This window comes from Drosophila miranda, chromosome 4, assembly GCF_003369915.1.
Source record: "Drosophila miranda strain MSH22 chromosome 4, D.miranda_PacBio2.1, whole genome shotgun sequence".
Classification (NCBI taxonomy): Eukaryota; Metazoa; Arthropoda; class Insecta; order Diptera; family Drosophilidae; genus Drosophila; species Drosophila miranda.
In genome coordinates, this window is record NC_046677.1 from 29,391,448 (window position 1) to 29,409,637 (window position 18,190).

An 18,190-nucleotide genomic window follows, 5' to 3' on the forward strand; every position below is an offset into this window, starting at 1 on the left:
GAAATATACCGAAAAAACGTCACAGTTTAAAATATACCGTAAATATACTAACGATACTTTTATACGACATTATATATACGGCATTATAATATACGGTCTGACCCTCAGAAATATACCGGAACGTACCATCACATTTTAAAAATATACCGTTTATACACAGTAGAAAAAATGGAACCTATCTCCTCCCGTGGAAAATACTGCTGTTTGTACCCTTGCTGACAACATTTAAATCCTTGTCGCTCACATTCAAAAAAGTTAGATTTGGCGCGCACAACTCGTAACCAGTCCATAGTATCGATAACCGAACTTAAATCGGGTAAGGACCTCTTATACCCGATTGACAACAATGAGTCCCATTCCATGCACACATACCCTGGGGGAAATGGATGTTGTAGAATCGTGAATATGTTGGTCATCCCAGGCAAAAACAATTTATTTTCAATATTATACGATATTTTAAAGCTTATTGTCTTCTTGTAGGGACCAAGAATAGGTATCAAGATCGTGATATATATACAAAACACTCATTATATACATGAATATACATGTCTAAAAAATGTCAATTTGAGAAAAGGTCTTTATTAGTTACGTTTTATCTTCAAATCAATATCTATACTTTCATATAAAATTAACAAAATAGGGTAAACAAAGGCCTATACTACGGCTTACACGCAATATAGCGATCGTTTTTTTGTTGAACTTTTTCGTTTAAATCTTTTTTTACAATAAATACAATAAAATCAAGGATTAAAAACTATCCAATCTTGTAGAAAATTTATTCATCAATGGGATAAAACTATGTGGGCATTACTGAGAGATTTAGTTAGTCAGCATTATTCAATGGAAAATCAAAATTGAGCAATTTCCTTTTTCGTTTGTTTTGATTGACCTATTTCGCTACTTGTTTTTTGTTTGACTTATTTCGCTAAAACCTCTTTTTACGCAAAATGCAATAAAAGCAAGTATTAAGAATACGCCAGTTAAATAGAAAATAGATTCATTAATTGTATAAAATTATGATGGCATGGCTAAATGTTCTATCTAGTTAATAATATTCGACGGAATATCAAAAACGAGGAATATGTAAAATATAACTTGAATTCGTCAGTATATTTACGGTATATTTTGAAAATTAGGCAGTATGTTTCGGTATATTTCTGAGGGTCGGACGGTATATTTTATCGATAAATCCGCGGTCACACTGGCAGGTATATCATCGTTTTGATTTGATTGATAAAAAATGTTGATCCTACGCAACATTTGCTGGCTGCAGAGACGTTGGAAAAGTGGCGGGAAGAAGCGATGGAATGTCCTGCAGAACAAGAAAAACAACTGCGACCGGGCCTTAGAAAGCTTCGATGACTTCTACGGCTCTGTGTACGGCGGACGGTGGAAGAACATGCGAGCCGCGTTGCTCACGAGGCACAAGTACATAGCTATGGTGAACAATTTCGGGGACACGGAACAGACCTGCAGCATGCTGGAAACGGATGGGGCGATCAACATGAAGTCCCTGATCAATTTGGCTCAGGAACGTCTTCAGGGGATAGACCCGGCGCTGGAGGGCCAGGGCCAGAATCGTTACGAAATAGACGACAAACTTGATGCTTTGCTGAGAAAGCAACAGGAACGCGAGGTGGCGTCGATTTATCCCAGCGCTGGAGAGGGTGGCGCGGCTGTTCAGATGCCACAACAACTGAAGTACGACAATATCGTGGAAAAGGAGGAGTCACAAACAGAGTCACCGGACTTTAAGCAGAGCCTGACAAAAGCGCTGGAGGAAGATGTTAAACTGGATGAGCACCGCCTAGTCGATCCTCAGTTCGGCACTGGCGGCCTGTACGAGTATATGCCTGCGCACAGCATCAAGGGAATGGAGGACTGGGTGGCAGAGTCGGAGCACTACAAATACTATCAGACCAGTGCAGACTTTCCCCTCAGGATAGAGCCGGAAACTTCGTTTCACTTTCCCGAACACTTGGCCCTTTACACCTACGAGATGGGAAACTGCTCGGACTTCAAGGCCCCGAAGAAATGCCTCACGGGCGTCTCCTCTCATTTCCTGATGGATGGCGCCTCCACCCTGCCCCCACTCTTCCTGCAGGTGCAGCCCGGCGAAAAGGTGTTAGATGCCTGTGCCTCGCCGGGTGGCAAGTCCCTGTTGCTGCTGCAGACACTGCATCTGGACCAACTGGTGTGCAACGATATCCAGGAGTCGCGACTGAACAGACTGCGCCGACTCATGCAGGAGTTCCTGTTTGACTACAAGCAGCGGTCGGCAGCAAGGCATCTGATCTTCAGCCAGAGTGATGCACGCAATCTAGACGAGTACGAGCAGTACGACAAAATACTGGTGGATGTGCCCTGCACCACCGATCGACATGTGGTCATGGAGCAGGACAACAACATCTTCAAGCCGTCGCGTATTAAGGAGCGACTGCGCATACCCGAGCTCCAGGCGGGCATTTTGACAAACTGTTTGCGCCTGCTTCGACCCGGCGGCAGCCTCGTCTACTCCACCTGCTCGCTGTCTCCCATTCAAAACGATGGCGTGGTCCACATGGCCCTGCAGAAGGTCTTCGTCGAACATGGCATCACTGGCACCATCAAAGATCTGAGCCGACACACGGAGCTCTTTTCGGATGTTTTCAAGTTTGAGCATCCCAAGGGTCTCAAATATGGACAAATGGTGATACCCTATCTGCCAGCAAACTTTGGCCCAATGTATTTCAGTAAAATTACAAGAAATGTATGAAAATGTATGTTCCTGAATAGAAACTGAGGCGTAAATGGAACGAGTTTTCATCTTTGAATGCGATGGGATTTGAGTTATAGAATATGAAGGAGCATCGAATTCCTTTGCGACCCAATCCTTATGTATATTTACCGTGGTGGCAGCTACATTTGTTTATCCTTTTTTTTCTTTTTGCCCTTTACAGGCAGTGGTCCCGGAGTTTTGAAAATTGTGCTTTAAAGATAAAAATATGACTTGTACCATAAATCAGGAAAAAAAAGCCATTCATACTCACTGGCATGTGGTGCAAATGGGGCTATATTTGCAGAACACAGATAGGCAAACGGAGCAGACGTAGCCAATGTCGATGAGCTCTCGATGGCAGAAGCAGGAGGCGCGATAGTCAACCTTTGGCGGTGGCGGCAATACCAATTTGTGACGCATCTGCGGTGCCGGCAGAAACACCCACAGTAGATACTGAAGCAGGCCATCCAATTGGGTGACCTTTAGGAACTGGCCCGTGGTGATATCACAGCCTTGCTGCAGCAGGCTTAGGGTTTTATCCAAAGCGCAGGTGTCAATTGTAATGCCAAGCTTTTGTGCGGTAAAGAAGACATTCATGAACGTCATGTATTGGGAGGAGCACTCATTGCTGCCCGTCAGCACCAGGATGCGAGAGTGCATCTTTACGCCGGCGGCCACATTCCGTTGCAACTGAAACGAAACCAAATTCGGATTGGATTAGTTGTCTTTAAAGCTCAGATCTACTCACTCTTGATATGTAGCAAAGGGCCATGGCCATACTGCCAGCCAGCAGACTCTCACAGGGTGAACCAAGGCGAGGGGCATTCATCAGAATGCTGCCCAGCTGCTGCTTCACCGTCTTCTCCACCAAGCTGAAGGCCTCGTACTGGCCGTCGATCTGGCGAAGTTCCACCTGACGTCTTGGCTGTGGGTAGAGGAAATTTCTGCCAGAGAAAAACTTGGTCCAATGCAAGTTTGGACTAAACTAAACACCACTTACGTTGCGTGATGGGCGCAGGATATGACCGCCAATTTGTTCTGAGCCTTTTGCATGAGATGCGCATTGCCAAAAGCGATCACCGCCTCCAGGATCTGTGTAAGGTTCTGCGGGTTCTGGCGGACAATGTGCTGAGATGGGTTCGTGTCCAGCACGATGACCAACAGGTCAATACCGGACTCGGCTGTAAGAGATCCATAAAATACGAGATATTTAATTTATTTCAAGAACGTACTCTCGGTGCTTGCAGTTTGCTCCGGCTCCATCGATAGTTGTGACGCGATTGGTACTATCGCGATTCGCACTTCAAGAGCAATTTAGTCGACCTGGTCACACTGCGGTTTCACCAAATCGCTGGGCGTTTCACCACAATTTTAGGGAAAAACAAAGGATACGATGCTCGTTCTGGTACTCGGGGATCTGCACATCCCGCATCGCTGCAGCAGCCTGCCGTACAAGTTCAAGAAACTCCTGGTACCGGGACGGATCCACCACATACTGGCCACCGGCAACATCTGCACAAAAGAGTCCTACGACTATCTGAAGTCGCTGGCCAACGATGTGCATATAGTACGCGGTGACTTTGACGAGAATCTCAGCTATCCGGAGCAGAAGGTGGTGACGGTGGGCCAATTCCGCATCGGCCTCTGCCATGGCCATCAGGTGGTGCCGCGGGGAGATCCAGAGGCCCTGGCGCTGATTCAACGTCAGCTGGATGTGGACATACTGATAACGGGGCACACGTACAAGTTCGAGGCGTACGAGCACGGCAATAAGTTCTACATCAATCCAGGCTCGGCAACGGGAGCCTTCAATCCGCTGGACACTAATGTGGTGCCCTCATTCGTGCTGATGGACATCCAGAGCACGACGGTGGTGACCTACGTCTATCAGCTGATTGGCGACGAGGTCAAAGTGGAGCGAATCGAGTACAAGAAGATATAGGGTCCAAGTATTACCAGCCATTCCTCCAGATCCAGGCTTTAATAAAACAATTGTAATTGTATATGTAGAAATAAAACGCTTTCTTTTCTCCTTTTTTATTTGATAAAAAATGTTTAAATTTTATTTAAATAGAATATAAAAAGAGTTTTTCTGACGATCAAATGAAGAGTCTGCTTAAAAGGTTCGAATCTCGTGCTTAGTTTCGTTACACACTCATACTCTCGATATATAAATACATTGGGTTCGGTTCGGTTCATTGCTTTTCCATTGACATAAACATATATAAATACTTTACTTTCATTAGGCCATTTCAAGTACCATGATAGCAATGTTTGGCAACCATTTCTGTACGAAAGGGTTTGATCTTAAAATTTCTGAATTACGAAAACTTTTGCGCTTTATATTAAATACACATATGATTGCCATGTGGTCTGGCCAATGCTGTTGGTAATAGCTGGAAAAGCAACTGATGGACCCTGGCAGATTCCCACATTAGCCGAGGCTGTCCACGCACACAGTCTTGAGGGTCTTGCCAGCAATGGTGGTCTTATACTGCTCCGGTACAGCCAACTCGGTCTGCAAAATGCACAAAATAATATAATTTACTTCTATTTTCAAGTGATTCGAATTCTTTTTAGACTTACATAGTCGCCGCTATCATCGGGCAAGAGAATGTTCATCTCGGAAGACTTGGAGCTCACAATCTCCACGCCCAACGAATCCTTGGACAGATACATTTGGCAGCCGTCGCTCTTGTCGATGGAAATCGTCGGCACAAACCCGAGCACCTGCATCTGGACGCTCTGGCAGTTGACAAACTCCACGGATGCCACCACCGAGTCGAACAGCAGCGAGCACTTCTTGCACGAATCAAGCACGATGTTGTTCACCTTGCCCTTGACCGTCAGCGTGGAGCCCTCGCAGCGGAACACGTACACAACGTTGTTCATCTCGGCGTTGTCCACTAGCAGGCCGCTGTTGTTCTTCTGGTACTCGATCAGCCATTTCTTGCCATCGCGTGTGAAGACAGGGGCCTTGGTGGCGGCGGGAGCTGAGGGAGCAGCCGACGAGCCAGACTGGGCTGGCGTCTTGAACGGTGCCGGTCCAGTGCGCAGTGAGGGATTCTTGTGGGTCTGCATATCCCCAGTGACCTTCTTCAGGTCTGTTCAGTGGCGAGCCGAAAGAAAAAGATTGATTAAAAATCCTAAAAGACTGGACAACTCGTACTCACTCTTGGTGATGTCAGCGCCCTGATTGATTTGAGCGAACAGTGCATTACGTTCATCGCCGCCGCTGTCGAGCTTCAGAGCACTCAAGTCCAATGGAGGCGGTGGTGGCGGCAGACCGCCGGGTGGTGGCGGTGGGGGGGCTCCGCCGGACGGTGCGGCTCCCTTGCCGGACCACACTAGACCCGTGGTGTGGTACTGCTTGATGTAGGCCTGCAGTTCGGTGAGCGTCTGTACCCAGGAGCGGGCCCACTCCACGTGCGTGCTGTCCTTCTCCTTCCACTCCTTCAGTACACGATTCGTGTAGAATTGGCCGGCATCGTTCATCTCCTTCACATACGGCCCGGGAGTCTTCTCGACGCACACCCAGCCGAGAGCGGGGATGCTCTCGCTAATGGCGGACAGATGATTGAAAAACGGGGACGTACGATGCTTCTCCCGATAGTCCTGAATGGCGCTGATCTGCGTCGACGTTGGCTTCAACAGTTCCGCTTGCTTTGGCTGCGCCGGCTGGGCAATCTGCGTGGCCAGAGTCACATACTGCTGTTGGAGGCTGTTACAGAGACAACGAATTGAGCATAAATCGAGATGACTCATTTTGTTGACTCACCCAAAGGCGCTCCTCACGAGATCGGCATGCTGGGCCACATCGCCTCCAATTTTAGCGGACAAAGTCAGGTATTTGCTCAGCGGGCCCGCAACGATGTCCTCGAATCCGGCGACACTCATGCTGCTGCTTGGCGGTGGAGGTGCTTCGGCTTGAAAGTCTTCTGGGGGAGCTTCTTCAGCTTCTGGTAGTGGGGGTGGTAGCGGGGGCAACTCAATCGATTCCGGCTGGGGCTGCGGCTGCGGCTGTGGCGCGATCAATGTACGCTCCAAGCGATCAACTAGGGTCTCCAAGCGTTCGCAAATGCTCTCCAAATGTCCGACAGCAGCCGATGGCTTTGCGTCTGGCTCGTTTTCTGATTAGAAGGGAAGAATTCTTTTGTAATGACAAACTATACCATTTCTTTATTTTTAATCAAAAGTAGTGCCTTAAGAACATTGAACTCTATACGTATAATATTCACACAGAGAAAAGAAAGTGATGGAGTCCGTTCCCCCAATAAATCGTGCACACACAACAAATCGCTATCGAGAACATTACGGTACAAATCAAAAGTCATCGAGAAACGTCTCTGAGAATGAGTGATCGCTGGAATGATGAAGATGATGATGCAGGACTACAACAGAAAAAGTCCATGAGCTGTGCACTGAATAAACATCAATTAGGAAATGTAATAAATCAAAGTGTCGGCCAACAAGTTCAAAGTGAGAAGGAACAAGAAAAAAGACCAACTTCGGATACCGAAGCTTTCGGATACCCTTGCAGAAAAAAAAGTCGGATTTCGGTTGGATTTGGGAGAGCTATTGAAGGATAATCCCTAATTTTATGCTCCAATATTGGCGGAGTACAGACAGACATTATGGACCCTGAAACCATTTTATATCTTTTCTGAGTAATATAGTATAATATCCCCTGCAAGGGTATAAAAATCAAAGATCGACAATGTCACATGCAAACACTAGGCAAACAGCAAACAGACAAAACAGAACGAAAGAACAAGAGAGAAAGAGAACAAGAGTTATAAAACCGATATTCAAAGTTACTTGACCGGGATTTAAGTTTAATTCTAGGATATATGCTGATATAAGCGGTTTATCATCGAAAATGAAGGAAAACCTTTAACCGATTCCGCACAAATCGCAAATCGCATGTGATCCGTAAATTAATCCAACCGAGTCAAGTAATTTCGGTTACAGCTGCGCCAAATAACAGAACGAAGCTATCATCATACCCCGCACGGCCACGCTGTGCTCGACGGCCGCGTGGGCGGCCCGCAGGAGCTCCGTGTACAGGCGTTGGCGCTTCAGCTCCAGCTCATCGCGTCCCACTGGAGTGACCGGCGGCTCGATGCAGCCCCTAGATGCATGGAAGGAGGAGAGCAGAGGACAACAGAGTGTACAGTGAAACAGTCGAAACGGGAACGCAGAGAACGCGTATGAGCTAACTAAACAAGGATTGAACAACAAGCATACATCTCATTGAGGCGCTCGTCTTCGAACCAGACGGGCAGGCCGTGGGCAAAGGCGAGCGTTTCCGACACCAGATCCCCCTCGATATACGGCGCACACATGCTCTCGCGTTTGGGCGGCGGCAACGAGTCGGAGAACACCTCATCGTCGTCGGCCAGCGAGCCGTTGTTGTTATTGTGATTGGCCAACATGAGCGGTGGCAGCGGCTCCGGCTCAATGATCTCCGCCCGGTTGCTTATGTTCACCTTCTTCTTGATGGATTGGTATGTGGAATTGTGGCGCGACAGGCAGCTCTTTGTGGGCGGTGGCTGAGGTGGCGGCGTCGTCGGTGTGACCGTCGCCACAACCACATCATCCTCATCCTCCGCACCGGCGCTGGTCATTGATGCGGGTGGGGCCGTAGATGTCGACGAGTGCGTTGAGCGGACCGAAAGTTGCAGAACGGGCGATGGTGGAGATGGACTAGCTGCTTCTTTTTCTGTGGATGCTGGTGCAGCTATATCGTCTACAATGACTGTGAAAACGTTGCTCAAGATTACTCCACAAGAAGATTAAGTTCTGCAAGCGAATATCAAGGAATTAAGCCGATATACAAACATATTACATCGTTTCATAAATGGATATTTCCTGGCTGTAATGCGATGCGATAACTGCAAACATTTATCGCCTTTAAATTGTAATTATAATCTATTTTTATAGTTTATATCGGGTCTGGTGATACATCCACATAGTGTACGTACATATACTTTGATTGATGTTCATGTCTGAAAAGTCATTATCAGGTAATGAATCGGCACTATTCCTCGATATTCTTTATATGCACATAGAAACAAGAGAAAGTATAACTAAAAACAGCATAAAGTGGTTCAAAATCAAAAGGAAAATAAATGAACGAGAACGAAGCTCTGGGCTGGGCTGGGCTGGTCAGCCGCAGTGATTGAGAGCCCAGGTCCAGGCCGCGGAGGTCTCTGAACCCTGTGCAGTACACAAAAGCCGAGCGTGTGATTACTTTGTAGTGCTTCAAAGAGCACACAGAGGCAGAGCAGCGGTTTTTCTCGAGAGACAGAGAGAGGTAGAGTAGATAGAGTTGTGTATACTTAGGGAATAAGTTAATACCAGTATCGGATTTGGCAACTTCATCGTTCGGCTGAGGGTCTGTTTGATGGGCGACAGTATCGTTCGCCTCCTTGGCCAACTCAGAGACTGGCTCTAGCTTTGGCTCCGCCTCGGTTTCACTTTCAAGCTTGGCTGCAGTGCCATTCAGCTGGGGTGGCTCCTCCTTTTCGTTCGTTGTGTTAGGTGACACCGGCAATTCCACTTCGGCCACTTCCACCTCCTCATTCCCTTCTTCGGCCTTACTGCCCTTGTCCTTTTTGCTTACTTTGGTGTTGGCACGACAGCATGAGAACATTTTGCGGCCGTTGGTTGGGTGGTCTTCACTTTAAAGACGAACGTTGAAGCACATTATGTAATTTCCGTTTTACTTTTTATCTGATGCTCAGACACACGGACACGGCACAGCGGTCGTCACACAACATTGGCATTAGCAGCAGCATCGGCGGTGGCGGTGGCAGCAGCCATACAAATTGTTAGACAGGCAACGACAAAAGCCGCAAAGGAAAGAACACAGAAATCGAAACCAAAAGGCCACCCAGCCACTCCTTTCTTGTTATAAATGAAGTCCGTCTTTCTGTCGCTCAACCTCAACCGACTCCACCCGACACTTCTTGAGGTGAGAGATTAACAGATTAAGCACACACTATTCACAGTTTTGTCCAATAAAAAATGTCCTGGATCCTGTTCCGGGCTCCAAGTGGGTCAAGTGACGACTGCGGGGCTGAGTGACACACAAATACACACATACAGTCACAGTTACGGCACACCCATACGGCGGAACACACCCTAAAAGGAGCACACGCGCACGCACAGGACCAAGATGAATTTATACAAGGTGAGGCATGCCCAGAGAGCGCTCTTACGATGGTCAAACATTTGGTCTCGTCTCAGTGGGTGGCAGCCGCATATACAACACACAAAGCGATAGAGAGAGCGGCACCCTCTTATTAATACACTGTGCACAGGACGAGCCCAGCCTGTGCTGTTAACCAAATTATGTTTAGCTCATATAAGCAGCGATTTTAGTTCAAGCTTCAGATATTAGTGCATTTTCTCCTATTTTGGCCTGGCACTGGAGACTTGACCAATACGGGCAAGCAACTGGATGGCAATGAAAATGCTGGTTTAATATTCACTTTCGGCATAGATGATTTTGCTTACGCTGAAACGATGCACATTGACTTGACCAGCAGAGAAAGCTTACATTAAAGGCTCCCCTCAGCGTGCAATCAAGAGAGACAGACAAAAAGAGAGAAACAGGGAGAGAGAGAGAGCCTCGACAGCTGCGCAATGAGTTTATTGCACCGGCAAGTGGTTTTTTTTTTTTTTTTTTAGCATCTTAGCTGGCTTAAAACAAATGGCTAGCAATTAGAGTGGGGAATCTGAATCCGTATCCGAGAGCGGGGCAACTTTCGCCCGACTATACTAGTTCTTGTTGCTTCTGCTGTTGCTGTTACTGTTGCTGGGGCAGATGCGTTTATAAACTAGAATCGCAAACAGATTAAATGTCTGCAGCAGATGCACCGTTATCCCACGTATGCGTGCATTAAAGTCTGTGTGTATGTGTTGGATGCACTATCTCAAATTACTGCTAATTGGAAAATAAAACCTGCCGCCTTATAAGGCCACAGTAAGAGACATACAATCAGCCAGCAATATGCACAGCTTGTAATCTCGGCACCCGTTTTTAGTTTCAAACTTTTCTGATAGCACGGCCATCTTTTGAGTCATCAGCCAGCCGAGGGTTGGGTTTGGGCTTGCGTTAACTATTGAATTGGGGAAACGACTCTTTATGTGTGTGTGCGTGCGTGAGTCACAGAACAGCTGAGTAGTCATAGTCGAGTGGTTAAAATGCACCAGAACAATCCACGAATGAATTAATTTGCATACAATGTACATACATTTGTATCTGCGCAATTGTAGTTAAGTAAAATGGAATTGGATATGAAATCATCATTAAAAATACACCGAAAAACGCGCAAAAAGCATATCTACTCACCCTCACAAGTACATATACACACATGTACGTGTTTGTATGAATTTAATTTTGCAAACAAAATGAATCACATAAAAATAGCCATAACATCTAAATCGTCCATAGCTCCGCTGTCACAGGCGGCACAGCAGCTGTCTCTTGTACATTCACACCATGCACATATACATATATGTGAACATAAATATATATGGATATATATTTAGGATACACTGCACACACCCACCCACTCACTATTCCAGACAGCCTTCTGGCCACCGACTTAAATCCAAATAATCACAACTCCAGCTAAGGGGAAGGGGTGTGCGGTTGATGGGTAATCACAGGAATCACTCACCTTGATTAACTGAGAACTGGTAGACAATTAAATTTTACTTTTTCCTCAATTTTGGTTCTTCAATGGTAATCTTATGTGGTATTTGCTACAGTATATGCCGGCAGCAGTGCCCACCCTACGATATATATCACATTATACGGTCTCATTATAAAAATATACCGTAAATATACTGACGAATTCAAGTTCTATTATACATATTCCTCGTTTTTGATATTCCGTGGAATATTACTAGCTAGATAGATCTCTCAGCCCTGCCCACATAATTTTATCCAATTAATGAATCTCTTCTATACTTGGCTGGCTTATTTTAAACACTTGACTTTGATTGTTTTTGCCTACAATTTGGTTCCTCAACAACAATATAGCGTCTTATATATATGAAAAACCGATCGTAGCCCACTTAAGCCCCCTTTATTTAAACAGGATTATAACTTGAATTAAACTGCCGAAAATAATACAAATATTAATTATAATAACTATCCTAAATTGCTTGTAAGTATTGTATTTTGACTAAATCACGGTTTACAAATTAATGTTACCACATTATGCGGTCTCATTATAAAAATATACCACATTTTTATTATTATTATTATTAATTAATATTTAATATTATTATTATTAATTATAAAAACTATCCTTCATCTTTGCTTGAAAAAAGACCAAGATATCTTTCACCAAAGCAGCGCTAAAATTCTTCAAGATTCATATTTTTCGTGGAGAGTATTATAATACCCACAGATCACTAGTGGGTTAATTGTTCTCCATACATGATCGCTAGTCAAATTCGTTGATTTTGATCTTCGATTTGATATAACTAGCTAGGCAGGATCTTCAGCCCTGAACACATAATTTTATCGCATTGATGAATTAATTTTCTATAAGACGATTTGTTATATTTATTTATATATAGCAGTTAGTCTTGTATCTTTACCTCGTTGTGCTAACACCCCTTGCAGCATTTCACGAACCATCGATATAGAGTATGACCACCAAAAACACCATAAATAAATGAAGGAGAAATACCAAAACCAAAACTCAGCTCCGGCCACTTTTCTAATTAGAACACGTACTCGGGTTTATTCGAAAGAAGCTACATAACACGATGACCCCCACATAGTGATTGAAGCATTACGCCACAAAGGCCTTGATTAGAGTGGGTGAGTCCTCGGCTCCAGCAAAAGTGTTTGACTAACGTTCCGCCTCTGTTTTCAGGTTATGTTTGCTTGTGTACACTTTGAACGGCACCTCAAGAAGCAACAGGAGGCCACCAGCGGTCGCCATCGATTCCACACATTCCGCAGGCCGATCCCACCATGATTGAGGTGATCTGCTTACTGCTTGGCAAGCTCCTGTTACTCCTGGTCGGAGCCTACGAGCTTCTGCGGCGACTGCACCAGAAGTTTCATGCCCTTGTATGCGGGTCATATGACTTTTGTCGAGGAAAAAATGCGCGTGAGCGGCACGAGAACCGCTTACTCGCCGACTGCAAGGCAAGCTTGACCAAAATGCCGCAGCACCTAGTGCTGATCATAGCTCCGGATGACTACTACGTGGATGCTGGACGACTAAATGCAATTTTCGGTTACGCTCTCGCCATTGGTATAAAGCACATCAGTGTGTACGACAGGCGCGAGGAAAAACACGGCTATGTGGACCTGGCCCCCCTGTGCCAGCCACGGGATGAGAGCAACGGCAGCAGTAGGAGCTTCGTTTGGCCAGCGAAACTGGCTCATTACAAAAATGGGCATACCAATGGGCACAAGAAAAATGGGTATGCGAACGGTGTAAACGGTACGCATTTACCGCAACAGCTGCAGGTAAGACTGGCTGATAAGAAGCGCCGCCGTACTAGCGACCCGACCGTCGATTCCCAGAAATAATCGTCGCCTTATCTGTGCACGGTACAAAACGCTAATTGATTTTTTTCTTTGCTGCTGCAGGTCTACCGAATCAGGCCCGCGGATTGCCATGCCCTTATAGCGGATGTCTGCCGAGATCTGTACGAAATTAGAGAGACGCCTCTGGTAAAGGGTCTGCTGCAGAGGCGGGAGTCCCTCACCGAGCAGATAACCTTAAGGCTGGCCAAGCGGCTGGGCTATGATGCGCCGGACCCGGAGCTAGGCATCATTTTTGCACGTCAAACGTGTACGTACGGCCTGATGCCGTGGCATGTGCGCTTCACCGAGTTCCACACGCATCCCAGCGATCGGTACTTCAACGTGGAATCCTTCACCAAGGTGCTCTACCGATACTCACGCTGCGAGCAGAGGTGGGGAAAGTAGTGCAACTGTGAGGGCTTAGGTGCTTAGGCCCAGCGAATATGAAATTTCAATTGATAAAATATATTTAAGTAGTTATCCCATTCCGTATGTAAATTATAGCCCGGAGCAAATACACTAGAGCGTAAGCATGAAGTGCGAAGAAGTAAGTTGTTCATAAACGAAATGTATTTAAGAGAGAGTTTAAGATCGCAATTGCATAAATATGTTGTATGTTGTAAGTGGGCGTCCTTAAGCGCTACGGTTAAGGTTATTGTATTATTTATGTTAAATGTTAATTATGATTGCAGTGGTTGCCTCCTACTCCTGGGCATGGCGCTTGGACAGCAGATTCACGTCGGTCAGATACTGGTTCTTCTCGATGTTGTGTGGCCCCGGACCCGTCGGCATGCGCTCGTGCAGGAGATGGAAGGAGTTGCGCAGATCCTCGAGCGAGTCGGCAAGGCCCTTTTTTATGTTGGCAAACTCGCTGGACATCAGCGACAGTTTACCCAGCAGGAAGTTCAGGTTCTCGTCCATATCGATCATGTGCTTCTTTGTCTCCTCCACCTTGCCGCCCAGACCCATCATTGTGGCCAAGGTGCTGTTTATGTAGCCATCGGAAGCGGCCTGAATGATGCTCAGCAGATCCCTGCTTTGGCTAATTTCACTGGACATGATCTCGATTCGATGCCACACCTGCGTAAGCTCCGTATCCAGCAGCCCGCTAATGTTGCGAGTCGTCTCCTGCTGACCACTGACCACGGCCCCATCCAGAGCAGTAAATCGTGTGTTGAGCACAGCCTTCAAGTCGGTCACCTGTTCCTCCAAAAGCTTGCTAACCCGCTGCACAATCTGCAGGGTGCCGAACTCCACCTTACGTTGCATGTCTAGCACCACCTCCGAATTGGTCATCAAGATGTTATTGAACTTGCCCAACGCCTCGAAACCATCGTTCAGCTTGCTGTTGCTCTCGTTCGCGGAAGCAAAGAATGCCTGGATATTGGCCTCAGTCTGCTGCAAACGTTCCGTCGTCTGGGTCAAAGCTATAAGAAATACATACATAAACATTAGATTATATTCATGCTGTTATAAGTGTGCAGTGCACATAAGGAAGTTGGATCAGCTTCAGAAGGGAGCTTTCAATTTTTAAGGGTGTTTAATCTACTTATGTTCGAAAGTATTAGATTTGAAGATTCTACCAACCTGTTTGCTGACCAGAAACAGTCTCGCTCTTCAGTTTGGCCAGTGCATTCATTGTATCATTATTCAACTCTTGGATGTACGCTCGGTCCTTCTCATTGAGGCCAACAGGAGCAGCTGGAGGTGGAGCATCGCTCAGTTTGGCCACCTGACCACCCAAAGCATTGAGACGTTCCAGAAGCTGCGCCTCAAACTCATCGTTCTTTGGCGGAGCTGCAGTAGTGACGCTGGATGAGTGCTGCTGGAGCTTCGCCTCGATCTGAGTGAGCAGTTCGGTGGCCTTGGGCATGCTGTCGAAGTTCTTTTGGGTCTGGGCGGCTGCCTGTTTGCTGCTGTCCAGCAGAGAGACCACACTCGATGAGAGTTTCTGGATCTCCTCGAGGAGCTGCTTGTTCAGCCGCTGCTGCTCCTTGACAAACTCATTGGGAATGGCCGCTGGTGCTGGGGCAGCCGCAATCAAATTGGCATTAGCTGGAGGACGCTTAAAGCACTCGTCGTTCTCCCGCATCCATTTGAACATGTGCTCGGTAGCCTGATTAAACCGATCCGACTGGGCATTGTACTTCTCCTCTTGCTGGATGGAATGTGGGATTAAGGGCGAGGCCTGTGGTTAATGTCTCCGACTCACCGTGATGAGCATGGTCTCGATCTGGCTGACCCGCTCGTCTAGCCTTCCGAATATCCCATTGATGGGCTCCAGACTCTTCTGGCCTTTTTGCAGCGACTGCAGGGCCTTCTTCAGCAGCTCCCCCAGGGCACGCTCTCGATGCTCGTGCCGTTCCAGCTTATTGTCGAGCTGGTTGTACGAATAGATCAGCGACTGAATGGTGCCGCGCAGTTCCTCATTGCTGGAACGAGGCAGCGGACAAGGAGTTTTGCTTAAAATTAGCTTCGCTCTCACTCATTAATCATCTGGGTGGGAGGCCGCTGGCAGTGCCTGTGCCTCTGCCGCCACCACCATTGTATCTATAAATATTGAAGGGCCGCACTCCCATTCCCATTCCAATTCCCACTCTTAATTTCCATTTCGATTGCGATCGTGAATGGTTCTCCCGGCTCAGGGTCAGGAACCCTGTTTAGTTTCTGTTTGTGTGAAATGCATTGATGCTGATGGATATGCCGGAGCGAGAGCATAGATAGGAGTGATTCGGGGCGGTGTAGGGGTAGGGGGAGATGCGACTGCCTAAGTGCCTGGCACACATGCCGCTCTATCCCACTCCCGATTCCCATTTGCATGAAGTGTCTGCAGTTAGAGAGATGCAGTAAAAACATGCCTCGGCCCCGGCCCCGGCCCCGGGTCCGAAAATAAACAAACAAATAAGCGGAACAGAAACAGACGGACGTACAAACGTACGAGAAGACAGCCGGACGGACGGAACATCTTCGTTTCTTCAGAAGGCACTAGCCATTAGGGAGGCCAGCGCCTGGGACTGCGTGTGGATGCAGGGGACGTGGATTGGACTGGGGATGGGGATGGACAGCCGCCGACACGGAGTTGATGTCTTGCATATTTCGCATAAAAATTCCCCATGGATAAGGCCCAATCCCATATCCTGAATGAAGTGCGAACGAATTTGTGTGACATGTGTCAAAGTCCCCGAGTATTCAGTTTTCTTTTCTGTTCAAAAGTTAGGCATCCAATTACAGCTCTTTTAATGATTTGGGATCTGAGATTTATTCTTTTTCTGGATTTCTCCGGATTATCCTAAATAAAAACTAAATCTTTTTCAATTTTATATAAGCTGCATAGACATTAGGCTTTTATTTGGAGGATTTAAGGCATTGAAATCTAATAAAATATTGAGTATTAAATCAAATAAATTTCAATGATAGGAAAATCCCTAATTATAAAGAAGTTTACAACAAAGAATTATTATGATAAGTTGATAAATCGAATTAAAGATTTGTTAAAGGCAAATATTTATAGAGAACAAGATGAGAACGAACCTACATACGTAAATATTTGTCTTTTAGAAATGTCCCATTGAATATCAAGGTATGCTATAAAATATACGGATAATAAACAATATATGTACTTACGTGACGGGCATCGCAGTTGTCGTTTGCCATTGCGATAGTAGAGCAATTAAAGCTAGGAATACTAATTGGAGTGTTCGACTTCCCCTGGCCATGATGCAGTAGTGCGTGGCTCTGATGATCTGGTCTGATCTGATCCGATATGATCTTTAAATAGGATGCAGCTATGCAGATTCGAGTAGTGGAGTGCAATCCACAGCGTATTCTGTGCAGAGTCGAGAGGAAACTGAATCAATGGAAATTTAAAATAAATTGAAATGGCGCCGCGCCGCGCCGTTTTGCCATTGTGTATCCGGGTGGTAGTTATAAGCCAAACATTTCCTTATTAATTACAGCTAAAATGCCAAAATGCGAACAATTTATGGCCGATGCAAGCCAAAAATGCAATATTTAGGGGTCTATTATTGGGACGGGACCGGGGAAGAAACAAATAAATAAAGTCATTCCAAAAGATTTGCAAACAAAGCGCATGGGTTCCTTGTCGGATCGGATTCATTGTGTGGTTGGTTAGACCTCGCTGATGTGTGTGAACTATGTATGTACATACATATGTACATATATGCATATATAGAGCGCAGCGCCATATAATCGGCTATATTGTTCTTGCAACGATAAACAAATGACGCAAAAATATCCCTACCCTCCCCCGTGCCAGATTTCCACTATATGGAGAGGAAATGCTGCATTCGGGAAATTGGGTCAGAAATATGCGAGTGAAATTATTATTTACGATCACCGCTAATGAGTAAAAAAAATTAAAAACACCGAGGCTGACGAGAGAATTATTTGTTGATAAGGATGCTCGGCTTGGGTTAAAAGGTTGATAAATTGTTTGTGCTGTATATATGGCATAAGGCCTCTATGCTAGTATATTCTATATTCATTGAAGATACTATGAGCTAGTCAATACAATTATTACTCACTTTCTTGGGAAATTTGTACACTCCAACTGCAAGAAGTCTTAAAACAGAAATATTTTATGTGGCACACTTTGGAAATGATTCTTTGCTTGGAGACGCGACCTCACTGCTCCAGCTGAGCACACTGAATGAATGCTGGCGCCTGGTCGGGAGTGGATTTGTATTCTCCTCTCCCTGAATAATGCCTCTGCGACTGCCGACTGCCGATGCTGGGGGCTGGAGAGAGCCCCGCGGGCAGCGCTCATATGTTTTTAATAAAATGTAATTAAAAGAGCAGGAAGAGACCGACCCCGCATAGTCAAGTCGGGGTGGAAGTGGAATCGA

General features: G+C 46.1%; 6 protein-coding genes across 7 annotated transcripts; 3 read left to right on the forward strand and 3 right to left on the reverse strand.

The window, feature by feature from the left end:
• The first annotated feature begins 1,190 nt into the window (after nucleotides 1–1,190).
• LOC108162831 (5-methylcytosine rRNA methyltransferase NSUN4) lies at nucleotides 1,191–2,790 on the forward strand. The gene has a single exon (XM_017297763.2). The coding sequence runs from the start codon at nucleotides 1,241–1,243 to the stop codon at nucleotides 2,753–2,755; it is 1,515 nt and encodes a 504-aa protein (XP_017153252.1). The 5' UTR covers nucleotides 1,191–1,240; the 3' UTR covers nucleotides 2,756–2,790.
• LOC108162832 (general transcription factor IIH subunit 3) lies at nucleotides 2,694–4,072 on the reverse strand. The gene is made up of 5 exons (XM_017297764.2): nucleotides 3,991–4,072; nucleotides 3,759–3,939; nucleotides 3,507–3,702; nucleotides 3,030–3,448; nucleotides 2,694–2,968 (listed from the first exon to the last, which is right to left on the reverse strand). The coding sequence occupies exons 1-5, from the start codon at nucleotides 4,019–4,021 to the stop codon at nucleotides 2,899–2,901; spliced, it is 897 nt and encodes a 298-aa protein (XP_017153253.1). The 5' UTR covers nucleotides 4,022–4,072; the 3' UTR covers nucleotides 2,694–2,898.
• On the forward strand, nucleotides 4,071–4,798 carry LOC108162833 (vacuolar protein sorting-associated protein 29). Its single transcript, XM_017297765.2, has one exon. It carries the CDS (start codon nucleotides 4,152–4,154, stop codon nucleotides 4,698–4,700), a length of 549 nt encoding a protein of 182 aa, XP_017153254.1. The 5' UTR covers nucleotides 4,071–4,151; the 3' UTR covers nucleotides 4,701–4,798.
• LOC108162830 (adenylyl cyclase-associated protein 1) lies at nucleotides 4,792–9,428 on the reverse strand. Its single transcript, XM_033392809.1, has 7 exons — nucleotides 9,119–9,428; nucleotides 8,006–8,516; nucleotides 7,765–7,889; nucleotides 6,537–6,888; nucleotides 5,932–6,479; nucleotides 5,345–5,862; nucleotides 4,792–5,276 (listed from the first exon to the last, which is right to left on the reverse strand). Exons 1-7 carry the CDS (start codon nucleotides 9,411–9,413, stop codon nucleotides 5,193–5,195), a joined length of 2,433 nt encoding a protein of 810 aa, XP_033248700.1. The 5' UTR covers nucleotides 9,414–9,428; the 3' UTR covers nucleotides 4,792–5,192.
• Nucleotides 9,429–12,435: 3,007 nt separating this feature from the next.
• Nucleotides 12,436–13,908, forward strand: LOC108161769 (dehydrodolichyl diphosphate synthase complex subunit NUS1). Of its 2 annotated transcripts, none has more exons than XM_017296106.2 (3): nucleotides 12,436–12,605; nucleotides 12,661–13,265; nucleotides 13,389–13,908. In XM_017296106.2, exons 2-3 carry the CDS (start codon nucleotides 12,762–12,764, stop codon nucleotides 13,728–13,730), a joined length of 846 nt encoding a protein of 281 aa, XP_017151595.1. In that variant the 5' UTR covers nucleotides 12,436–12,605; nucleotides 12,661–12,761; the 3' UTR covers nucleotides 13,731–13,908. The 2 variants fall into 2 exon arrangements, with proteins under 2 accessions (XP_017151595.1, XP_017151594.1); XM_017296105.2 differs by having other exon boundaries at nucleotides 12,436–12,601.
• LOC108161765 lies at nucleotides 13,877–17,995 on the reverse strand. Its single transcript, XM_017296098.2, has 5 exons — nucleotides 17,870–17,995; nucleotides 16,950–17,151; nucleotides 15,538–15,757; nucleotides 14,913–15,483; nucleotides 13,877–14,752 (listed from the first exon to the last, which is right to left on the reverse strand). Exons 2-5 carry the CDS (start codon nucleotides 17,039–17,041, stop codon nucleotides 14,028–14,030), a joined length of 1,608 nt encoding a protein of 535 aa, XP_017151587.1. The 5' UTR covers nucleotides 17,042–17,151; nucleotides 17,870–17,995; the 3' UTR covers nucleotides 13,877–14,027.
• Between the last annotated feature and the right edge of the window lie 195 nt (nucleotides 17,996–18,190).